At 55.7% G+C, this 11181-nt stretch overlaps 1 protein-coding gene across 4 annotated transcripts; it reads left to right on the plus strand.

Annotated features, from left to right (window-relative positions):
• Positions 1 to 515: 515 nt before the first annotated feature.
• SFTPB (surfactant protein B) lies at positions 516 to 10010 on the plus strand. 4 transcript variants are annotated; one of them, XM_086700682.1, is made up of 11 exons: positions 516 to 613; positions 939 to 1066; positions 1457 to 1528; positions 1917 to 2042; positions 2621 to 2773; positions 3012 to 3101; positions 5665 to 5848; positions 6013 to 6173; positions 7058 to 7138; positions 7654 to 7738; positions 7872 to 10010. In XM_086700682.1, exons 1-10 carry the CDS (start codon positions 550 to 552, stop codon positions 7714 to 7716), a joined length of 1122 nt encoding a protein of 373 aa, XP_086556808.1. In that variant the 5' UTR covers positions 516 to 549; the 3' UTR covers positions 7717 to 7738; positions 7872 to 10010. The 4 variants fall into 4 exon arrangements, with proteins under 4 accessions (XP_086556808.1, XP_086556809.1, XP_086556810.1 ...); XM_086700683.1 differs by having other exon boundaries at positions 8686 to 10010; XM_086700684.1 differs by having other exon boundaries at positions 9079 to 10010.
• Positions 10011 to 11181: the final 1171 nt, after the last annotated feature.

Consider the following 11181-nt stretch of genomic DNA (forward strand, 5'->3'; position numbering starts at 1 on the left):
CATGAGTCCCTAGAACCAGAGGAATTTTCTGGGAAAAGAGTAAGGAGAGGGTGGAGGTAGGTGCACAAGGATGGTCCTGGGTTTGCTCCTTCAGTGCTTGCCCAGGGTCAAGAGCCAGGCAGGAAGCCCTTCAAAGCTTGCTCAAGAGTGGAGGAGGCTTGAGGGACGGGGGAAGAAATGGGAGGGGGCTCATTCTGGTTGCCCTGGCCCTGCCTCAGTCTCCTCCATAGCCCAGAGAGATGGGACCAGATGTGGACACTCAGAAGCCGCCAGTAGTCCAGGCTCATGGGACTCAGGGCAGGAGGACAGAAGAGTGGGAACTGGGCATCAAGCAGGAGTCGGTAGTGGAGACGGTGGCTGGCAGGAGTGTCACTGCTCAGAAGAGGCAGGGATCAAAGCACCTGGAGGGCTCTCCAGGGCAAAGGCAAACACTGAGGTCCCTGCTGCTCCCACAGAGCCCTGCCCCCACACCCCTCCCCCGCCACCCCCCCCTCCCCGCCTACTATAAGGGCCCCCGCCCAAGCAGGGTATCCAGGCTGTGGAGGTGACATGGCCAAGTCACACCTGCTGCCGTGGCTGCTGCTGCTCTCCACACTCTGTGGCCCAGGCGCTGGTGAGTCTCCCCAGCCTCTCCTCGCCTCCCTCTCACCTGGGGCCAGGTGAGACATCCTGGGCATCTCCACGCTTACTGAGCTCTGGCTCTGAAGCAGGCATATCCCTACTTTGTACAATAGCCCCATTTCAAGATGAGCTCGGAGAGGCTCCAGGACTTGTCCAAGGTTCCACAGCTGGTGGGCACTAGAGCAGGAAAGCAGAGCTATCTGACTTCATCGTGTTTAATGGCCAAATGCTCCCAGTAAATTGGATTTGGAGATTGGGTGAAGTCAGAGTGCCAGATGTGGCCTAAATTCCAAGGTTGCTCTGGCCCCAAACTGCAGCTGACCGGACCGCCTCATCTCTGACTTGTGCCCGGGGCCCTGAGTTCTGGTGCCAAAGCCTGGAGCAAGCCTTGCAGTGTAGAGCGCTGGGGCACTGCCTACAGGAAGTCTGGGGTTACATAAGAGCCGTGAGTACCACCCATGGATGCACCGAGACTGGAAGTCTGGTATAAAGGGTGTTGGGTAACCTCTGGATGGACCTGAGGGGATTCAAGCCCCACTAGGGGAGGGATAGGATGGATGGGATGTGATGGATAGGATGGGATGGGATGGGATAAGATGGGATGGATAGGATGGGATGATGGATGGGATGGGATGGGATGGGATGGGATGGGATGGGATGGGATGGGATGGGATGGGATGGGATGGGATGGGATGGGATGGGATGGAATAAGATGGGAGGCAGTTGCCTGTGCCTTAGAGTGTCCTGTCAGCCTCTACCTGCTCTGTTAGCCTAACACACCTGAGCTGGGGGCATGCCCCCCACTCAAGTGCCTCACCTGGGGCCCCCTCCCCAGGATGACCTGTGCCAGGAATGCGAGGACATCGTCCGCATCCTCACCAAGATGACCAAGGAGGCCATTTTACAGGTGATGAGGCCCAAATCCTGGATGAAGTTTATGGGCCAACAGCTGGGGGACAGAGCAGGGCACAGAGGTTAGCCCCCTATAGGAGCCATTTCCAGGCCAAAAGTGAGGCCCAGGTCTGCCTGGGGACTCCAGGATCCTCCTGGCCAGGAGAGGGCCCGGGAGTGAGCTCAGCAGCACAGCCAGAAATCGTCTTTCCTAAGGGGGAAGACCCCTCCCTATATCCAACTACTTAATTCCTTGGCACTCTCTGAACTCTAGAGCCCTGGGAGAGGGTGGCCAGTCCGCCTGGTGGTGGTCCTGCATCCAGGGACTCGGGTGGGGACAGATCTCAGAGAGGCCAGCCTGACTGTCCCTTCTCCAACCTTGTCGGCCTCCCACTGCCTCCCAGGACTCGATACGGAAATTCTTGGAGCGTGAGTGTGACGTTCTCCCCTTGAAGCTGCTCGTGCCCCAGTGCCATCACATGCTCGACACCTACTTCCCAGTGGTCATCGACTATTTCCAGAACCAGATTGTGAGAGCCCAGCAACCTCACCTCCAACCTGCCTCCCTGCACAGCCCCCATGCCCACCCATGCCGAGTTACCCACACATACAACACCCCAGCCCCCCCCCCCAAATCCTACCCATGGCCTTTCCAGGAAATGCAGTGGTCCTCAGCCAGGTGCCCCAGATCACAGCCCTACCTGCTCTGCTATACCATACAGAGTGGGCCTGCACGGTGGGCTTATAAAGACCCACCACACACTCTCACACCCTTCACACACACTCATACTACACACTCAGTCTCATGTAGAACCCACACCATCACTCATACATACAAACACACTCTCACACCCATGCTTGCACTCATCCATTCTCACAAACATACACCCTCGTGCTCATTCACACACGTTCCCGGACACCTGACCAAACACCCACGGTCCCACCTCTGCCTTTGGGCTCCCCCCACCTCGCCACAGAACCCTAAGCCACAGCTCCCAACCAGCCTGCTGGCCTCCACTCCAGGCTTAAAGCCAGTGGTCTTAGTACAAGTCCTTGAGCCAGGCTGGGCGGAAGTGGGCTCCCTCCCTCACCCTGCATTGTGCCCTAGAACCCAAAGGTCATCTGCAAGTACCTGGGCCTGTGCAGACCTGAGCGTCCGGAGCCAGGGCAAGAGCCAGAGCTGTCAGACCCCCTGCTGGACAAGCTGACCCTCCCCGTGCTGCCCAGAGCCCTCCAGGCGAGGCCTGGGCCTCATACACAGGTGAGGGAGGCCCCCTGCACTGCTGGCCCCTCATACCAGACAGATGGGAATCCAGAGAGCTGGGGCCACAGCCAAGGCCCATAAGTGTTTGCTCTGGGAAGGGCAGAGCCAGAAAGGGAAAAGAAGCTGTAAGCAGGGCCTAAAGCAGGAAGGGGAAAGGAGGAGGCGGAGCCCGGAGAATGCCTTCTCCAGGTGTCCAGCCCAGCAGGCCTCACCTGGAGGCGATTCTCTCCCCAAGGACCTCATGGAGCAGCGGTTCCCCATCCCCCTCCCCTTCTGCTGGCTCTGCAGGATGCTGATCAAGCGAATCCAAGCCGTGATTCCCAAGGTGAGGCATCCAGGAATACTCGGAGCTACTCTGCTCTGCAGGCCCTTCCACAGCTCCACCCTCCCCCACCCTTCCTCACACCCATCAAGAGAAGTAGGCAGGGGGGAGACATCGGTGCATTGCCCCCTCACAAGGGACCCCAGAGCTCAGGCTCAGGCTCTGGGGGCTAGGGTTCATTCAACAATTGTAAAGCCCCCCATCTATGCCAGGCATTGTCCCTACTTTGAACAAAAATGAAAAAGACCCAGGTCTTGTCCTCCAGCTGCTCATCATCTGATAGCAAAGAATCCCAGTTGTCTCCATAGAAAAGGTGCTTTAATTTGGCAAAAGGAGAATTTCTGCAGGTGCATTCCCCATCCTTACCCGCGCCAAACTTGGGAGTCTCCCAGACCTGTAGTGACCATCACCCAGGGTCTCCTCGGCCCAGGGCTGCCCTGCCTTGGAATAGGGTACAAGGTAGTGAGGCCCTGCCCCCTGAGCTCTTCCCAGATGGCAGCTTGCAGGCCTCCTGGCACTGAGGGCTCATAGCAGCGGACAAGGTCCCCACTTTCCCAAGTTGGCACTGTGGGGGGAAAGGGTTTTTGCAGTTAGGTTCAGAGCAGAGAATCAAAACAGATGACGAGAGGGGCTGAGCTGGTTGGTCAGGGAGAGTTTCTGGGGAGGTGGGGATTAAGAGGACAAGGCCCTGGCAGAGGAAGGGTCGCGGTCAAGAACAGGCATGGCAAGCCTGAGGAACAGAGAGCCAGTGTGGCCATGGCAGGTGGGCCCCAGCAGAGCAGTCAGAGAAGGGGACAGAGGGGCAGGCACTGCCGGGCCATGCGGAAATATCTAAGCCAAGTTAGGAAACACTGGCTTTTGTTGTGAATGCAATCTGCAGCTCTGGAAGGATTTCAAGCAGGGGGATGCCGTGATCTGATTCGCGCTTTAGAAAGATGGCTCTCCTATAGTTTGAAGAGCGGATTGGGCAGGTGGGAGGCAAGAATGAAAGGAGAACATTAAGGAGATGATTGCAGTCACCACAGTGAGAGAAGGCGGGCTCACTGGGACTGGGTGACGGAAGGGGCCTGGGGAGTGAGGATCTAGGATGGACGACTGGCTTGAGGAACGGGCTCTTTGGTGACGCCACCAGTTGAGATGCATAAACTTGAGAATATACAGGCTTGGCCAGAAAACTAAAGCGCTCCTTAGCCATGAAGTCCAAGACGCCTCTGTGCCCTACAAAAGGAGATGTTAAGCAGGTAGCTGAATACCCCCAAGCCTCAGGGGAAAGCTCAGGTCCAGAGACATCCATCTGAGAGTTGCTGGCTGTGGACAAGATTTAAATCTGAGGGAAAGAGTAGGGACATCCAGGGACATGGTGTGGACAGGGTGGAGGAGAAGGCCTGGTTCAGCAAGGGGAAATGCCAGCACCAGAGCATAGGCAACAGCCAGGAAGGAGCGGGAGGGGAGGGGAGGGCACAGCATGGCGTGATGTCACAGAAGCAGAGAGAGAAGGAAGCATTTCAAGAAGGAGAGGCTGAGAGCTGCTGTGAGGTGGAGGCAGGCACGACCAGTGTGATGGGGACAGAGGCCCGAATGGAGTGGGCCCCAGGGAGAAGGGAGGGCAAGAAGTAGAATGGCAAATATCCACAATTCCTTCAAGAAGCTTCTCCAGGAAGGGAGGCAGAGACAAGTGAGTCATGTTTGTGTGCCGATGAGACTGGCCAGCAGGTGGGAGAAGCAGTGAGGTGGGGGGAGAGCGTAACATGGGGGTGAAGTACTTGAGAAGGTAGGGGCAGGTGTCCAGTGCGCCACAGGCTGGCCTTTGATAGAGCAGGACCACTCCTCTGTCACTAAAGTGGGGAGGTTGAGCCAAGTGTGGATTCTGACACAAGCAGGTGCGAGTATTTGGTGAAATGTATCCCTTTGGAAGGTAAGACACCCCAGAGATGTGCAGTTCACTGTGTCCGGCTCCCAACTCCACCTTCCCAGCAATGGGGGCAGTGGGGCCGCGAGCAGGGGTAGACCCAAGGCCAGTCTGTGGCATCCAGCTTCTTTACGCGTATTGATTGAATGAATAAAGGATGAGCGAATGAGCCAGAGTGCTCGTCACCTCTGCCTCTCTCCTTGCCCTTCAGCTGGGAGGCTGAGTTCGGGATCCGCGTGGGCTGGGGAAACTCCTTGCTTCCCCCAGGGGCTCCTGAAACCAGGGACATGCTGGCTCCAGAAGCCACAAATGAGAGCTAATCCACCTTCAGGGAAACATAGCAAGCCCTGGGTCTGCAGGGAGAAGACACAGGTCTGATTGCACCTATGCCCCGGGCCACCATATGGCCTTGGTGACGCTCACCTGTCTGGGCTGGCCATGCTCCTTTCAGCAATTCCAGGGCCAGCAATTCCAGGGCTGGGTCTGCACCTTGGTCCTGCACTCACTTAGTTACTCTGGCCAGGCCCCTTGGACTCTCCAATGCCCGGCATAATCCTTCTCCCTCCCAGAAGAGAACAGGGTAGAACCACTAGCGCTGGGCACGGTAGATCCTGCCAGGGAAGGTCCCACCCCGCCCTCTCTCTGCCCCCACCCCAGGGTGTGCTGGCCATGACCGTGGGCCAGGTGTGTCACATTGTACCCCTGGTGGTGGGGGGCATCTGCCAGTGCCTGGCCGAGCGCTACACCGTCCTCCTGCTGGATGCACTGCTGGGCCGCGTGCTGCCCCAGCTGGTCTGTGGCCTCGTCCTCCGCTGCTCCAACGAGGACGGTGCTGGCCCAGGTGAGCCTGCTGCCTCAGCCCCCTCCCACTGCCCACTCTTTTCTTCCCCTGCCCCTGGCCTTGCACCGCCCTCCCCCTCCCCAGTCCCCCCCCCCCCCGCACTGCACCAAGCAGGACAGGAACTGAGTACCTCTGCGGAGCAGTCTTCACTGTGTCCTCTCTAGTCCTCACAGCTCTGGAGTCCCTGCCCGGAGAATGGCTACCTGAAGAGTCCACGTGCCACCTCTGCATGTTTGTAACCAGCCAGGCAGGGAACAGCAGTGGGCCAGCCATGCTGCAGGCAATACGCCAGGCCTGCCTCAGCTCCTGGCTAGACAGGCAAAAGGTGCGGGACAGGCACGTGGGGGACTTGGGACCCTGGGCCTGCCCACAGTAGCGGTTGAGCCCAGGAAAGTCTTCCCAGTCAGAGACACACAGAGTGGTCTGACCACTGCCCTTGAGGAGCTCAGACGGACAGGCCAGGGACCAAAAAAAACACGGAACAATAACTCAGGGCAAAACCTGCTACGGTCACAAGTTGCCTCTGGAAGAAGGGCTCGGGCTCCAGAGGACCTGCAGGCCTCCCTCCTGGGCAAAGAATGAGGCCCAGTTATCTATGAGGAGCTGAATAACACCAGGCCCACTGGAGCAGGAGGGGGCCTGGCCTTCTCTCCAAGGCCCCCATCCTGTCTTCGCCCCATCCCTCCTCTCAATGTGACTCACTGGGGACAAACCCACCTATGGAGAGGGCTGGGCTTGAAGGTCCTAGAGTCCAGGACTCAGAGTCCATGCAGTAAATTCCCTTCACAAAGTAAAACCCTGAGGGAAGCCTAATGACTACCTTCTCAGGAGGCAGGTTTCTGTATGGTACCGCCCTGCTCAATGATGTTTAGGGCTCCCCACTGCCCACCAACATCAGGTTGCCAAGACCAGAAGAGCTTTAAATTGGGGGGGGATGGGGAGTTGGTGGCACAGGTCAGCCCCTGTGCCTGAGTTTCAAAGCCCTCATCTCCAGTGTCTCTGGCTTTCCCAACAGAAACCCTCCATTTCAGCCCATGCCGGCTCGTTCACAGCCAGAGCTGCTCAGTGGAGGCCAATGGCTGGATCTCCACTGGGTCAGGAGGGAGCCCTGGGGAGATCCAGATAAGGGGAGAGGCCAGGATGGTTAGGTGGGAGAGTCTTGCAATGGGCCCGGTTCTACCCCACGCCTGTTTCTGTCCCCTTCCTCAGTGTGAACAATTTGTGGAGCAGCACATGCCCCAGCTGCAGACCCTAGTGTCCAGGGGTGGGGATGCCCACACCACCTGCCAGGTATGCTCACCCTCCCAGCTGGTGCTGGGACTTTCCTCAGATCCCAGAGCCCCCACCCTCTCTCGTCCATGATCTTCAGAGGCCCTGCTCCTCTGGGCCCAGGGCAACCCCAGCAGGGCAGGCCCAGGACTGGGAGGTCCCCCCCATGCTGTTTTAACACAGAAAAGATAGTCTTGGATGGGTCAAGAAAAAGCCACAAAACAACAGAAAAGGAGACATATGGGAAGGGCAGCTTTAAGGAGTGTGGTCTGATGCACATTTGGGGACGGGGGTTGTTCACTGAGCAGTGTGTGCTCGGCAAGGGGTGCAAAGTGAGTGTTCTGGGGCAAGCACCCTACCTCTGCAGGCCCTAAACCCAGAAGGCCCATGGCTCAGGAGTGGCTCAAGAGGTCTCACACCAAGAGCACCCACCAGGTGGCAGGTGGCAAGCTGCCCCTTCCAGCTGGAGCTTCCTGTCCCCCTCGGAACTGGGAATGGGGAACAAGCCTCAGGCCCTCATGCTGTCCCTGTGGCAGGTCCTGGGGGCGTGTGGGACTACGTCCAGTCCTCTCCAGTGCATCCACGTTCCTCACTTCTGATGAGAACTCAAAGCCATGCCAGGTGAGTCCAGGCTTTCTAGTTGAGGGGAGGAAGAGGTGGGTGGGTCCTTCACCCATCGGGACAGGGAGCCCCCTGCTCCCCAAGCAGGAAGAGGTGCCCAGTACTGCTGGTTGCCCTATGCTCCTCCTCACAGGCCACAGCTCAAGGCTTCTGAGGGTCGCTGACGACACCACTTCAAGAATGGCCTCTCTCACACCCTCTCCTCAGAATCCTTGCTGCTGGTGCCAGGCCCAGCTCCCACCTCCCCTGCCCTGTCCCAGGCCCTCAAGGGGAGCTGCAGCCACCCTCTGCACCCACTGATGCTCTGTATTTGATGTACCAAGCCCAACCTTTCCTGAGGTTCAGGGGAAATCAGACTTTGCTCCACAAAAATGTTGTCTCCTCCGATGCCAGGAGCCCCACCATCATCGGATCCCACCTTCCAGAGACGCACGTCTCTCTCCCTATCGTTGTCCAAGTCAGAGGTAGCACCTTGGAGTGTGAGGGGCGAGTCAGATGCAGCCTCTGTGACCAGGTGCCCCAGGACAGGGAAATGACCCTGAGAGCGACAGACATAGCAACCATGGGCTTGAAGTGTCAATGAGAACAAACCTGGCCCACTTTGCCAATATGCTCAGAGCCAGCCCCTAACATGACAGCCATTTATCCATTTGTTCACTCATTTTTTTAAAAAAACGTGGGTGCCTTTGGCCAGGCCATATTCTAGGCACAAGATCTACAGATGGGAATAAAACAATGAACCCCATGCCCTCCTAGAGCTCAAGCCCCAGGTTCTGACTCTTCCTGCTCCTGAATCACAAGCCCCTGTGGGGGAGGGAGTGTCTGCCCCAACTCAGACCTATCCCACAGGGACCAGATTAATGTTTCCCTCCATCCTAATGACAGCTGGGGGGAACCCTGAGGGCCGGGGAGCTGCCCAGGGGACCAGGACAGTGTCCTCTCCCCAGCAACCAGGGCTTCCAGGACCAGGAAGAGCTGGGTCTTCCAGCCTGTTGAAACAGGAAAAGCAACGGATTGACACAGAGGACCTGAGCTCTGATCCCAACTCTGCCATCAACTGGCCATGGATCCCCAGCCAAGATATGTTGCCCCCTCCCTGCCTCTCATTCTCCTCAGAGGCAAAGGAGGATCAAATAAGGTGGTCTCTAGGATTCTTGGGTTCTTGCATGTGACAAGGCTCCTCCTCAGGCTCCCTGCCCCCTGCCCACACTGAGAAACACCCTTCACTCCCACAGTCACCTTCCCCACCTCCTTTCCTCAGAAAGACGTTAAGTTGGTGCACCACAAACCTGCAGCTTGTAACCTCAGTCCTGTGTCAGTCTTACCTGTCCTGTCTCTAGCCACAGCCCAAGCCAGTGCGACTTCCATCCTCTCTGGGTGTGAGGTACAGCCAAGGCAGCATCTTCTGAAGGAGGTCTGCAAGAGGGGGCCTCCGGCCTGGGAACTTCCGGCCAGACTTCACACTGCGCTGGAGCCAGTCCAGTTCCTACAACACCCAGGAGCTGGGTCCAGGGGAACCCATCAGCCACACAGTCCCTCCCTGGCTCCCAGACGACAACGGGGTAGAAGCTGGGGCCTGCCTCACTTGATCTCCACGTGGGCAAGATACTGGCTTTTACAATTATTTTGCTAATACTTTCACAAAGTTCAAATTCAGAAGAATAAAAAAAAAATGGGAACATAAAGTACCATAAAAGATGGATAGATGAAGTCAAACTTTTTTTAAAAAATCAGGTCGCTGAAGTGTCAAGAATGGACACAGCAGGGCTCAAGCATGGTGTGAAGCTGACTGGAGAAACTTTCATTATTTGAAATGTTCTGCAGCTTAAGAGCTGTCACTTTAAGATGTAAAAAGGGGTTTTCTTTTTATCTTTTTGTAAGGTGAGTTTCCAACTTTTGACTGAAATTCCAGCGTGATTCCATTTCTGCTAGGATTTCTCCCCTCAAAGCTCAGTTGGGGCGCGTGCTAAAAATCGGTTCCTCTGTACTACAATACCTGTAACAATTCTAATAACATCTATTGCTTCATACTAAAAGGAAAAAGACACAGTTGTTTAAGATGCCCCCCCCCCCCCCCCCGCCAAGGGTACCTAGTCATTCTCCTCCTTCACAGAGTAGATGCCCACAGTGCATCCTGTAATGGCTTCCAGCCTGCCCCCACCCCTTCTCCCAAAGAGTCCACTCATTGTGATGAGATGAGGTGGTTAGGGTACCAAAACCTCAAAATACACACCAAAACAAAAAACTGAATAAACCTTTACCATTAAAGATCTAGGTGCCTGGAAGTGCCTCTTTATTTATAAAAGAACTTTTGTCATGTGTCCTGTTATGAAAGAAATACATGTTTAGTATTGAAAACTCAGAAAGGAGTGGAAATCACCCACAATCCTACCGATCCCAGAAAAGGACTAGAGCAGGATGTATACTTTGACACTGAGCTACAGACAGGACATTTTCAACCCATTTTCCCCACATCTGTGCCATTCAAGCTCCAGGGAAAAGCTTTCTATACAATGTGCTCTTGGGGTAAGGATGTTGTACACAAATCCTTGGCCTTTGAATTTGAACTTTTAAGAGGATTTTTGTAAAACTACAGCAGTCGATTGTCTTGGAAGCCATTATTTCAATTACAAGACTAAGACTCTCTTCTACAAGAGAAGAGAGTTTCAAATTTTTTAAAAACTTGGCTGTGAAGACGGTGAGACAAAGCATGAAGGAGGTGACGCACTGATAATTTACCACCAAAGGGGCATCTAGGTGGCTCAGTTGATTAAGTGTCCGACTTCGGCTCAGGTCATGATCTCTCGGCTCAGGTCACGATCTCACGGCTCGAGGGTTTGAGCCCCACATCGGGCTTTGTGCTGACAGTGCGGAGCCTGCTTGGGATTCTCTCTCTGCCCCTTCCCCTCTCTCTCTGTCTCTCAAAATAAATAAATAAACAGTTTAAAAAATAAACAAAATAATTTACCACTGAAGCCAGCGTGGGAACGAGCTCCTGATAATGGAAGAGGAGGCTTCATTCAACAGGAGGTCAGGAATCGAGCAGCCGGTGGAAGGAGAGAACTGCAGGAAGTGGCTACAGCTGAGACTCAGAGGGTCCCTGAGACACACCCAGTATCCTGCACCCCCAGAGCAGGGTGGGAAAGGAGAAGCCCCAGGAGGTGTGGGGGCCTAAGAGCAGAGAGGACTTTCCAGGGTGCAGCATGAGGAGAACACAAGTCCTTTAGAGAAGGCTGCCTCCAACAGGAGATTAGAAAGAGTACAAAACACAGCCTTACAGAGGGACCTAGGCAGATAGGCCTGAGGACTGCCTCAGAGGGTGCTCCCTGCAGTCACACAGAAGAGCAACTCCACCCCCATAGCCCAAGAGGCCATCCAAATCAGCTCTGGACAAAATGGTGGGCCCACAAGAGCCCGTGACTGGGGACAAAGCACTGACAGAT

Source organism: Puma concolor, chromosome A3 (assembly GCF_028749965.1).
Source record: "Puma concolor isolate L17-30 chromosome A3, mPumCon1.1.hap2, whole genome shotgun sequence".
NCBI lineage: Eukaryota > Metazoa > Chordata > Mammalia > Carnivora > Felidae > Puma > Puma concolor.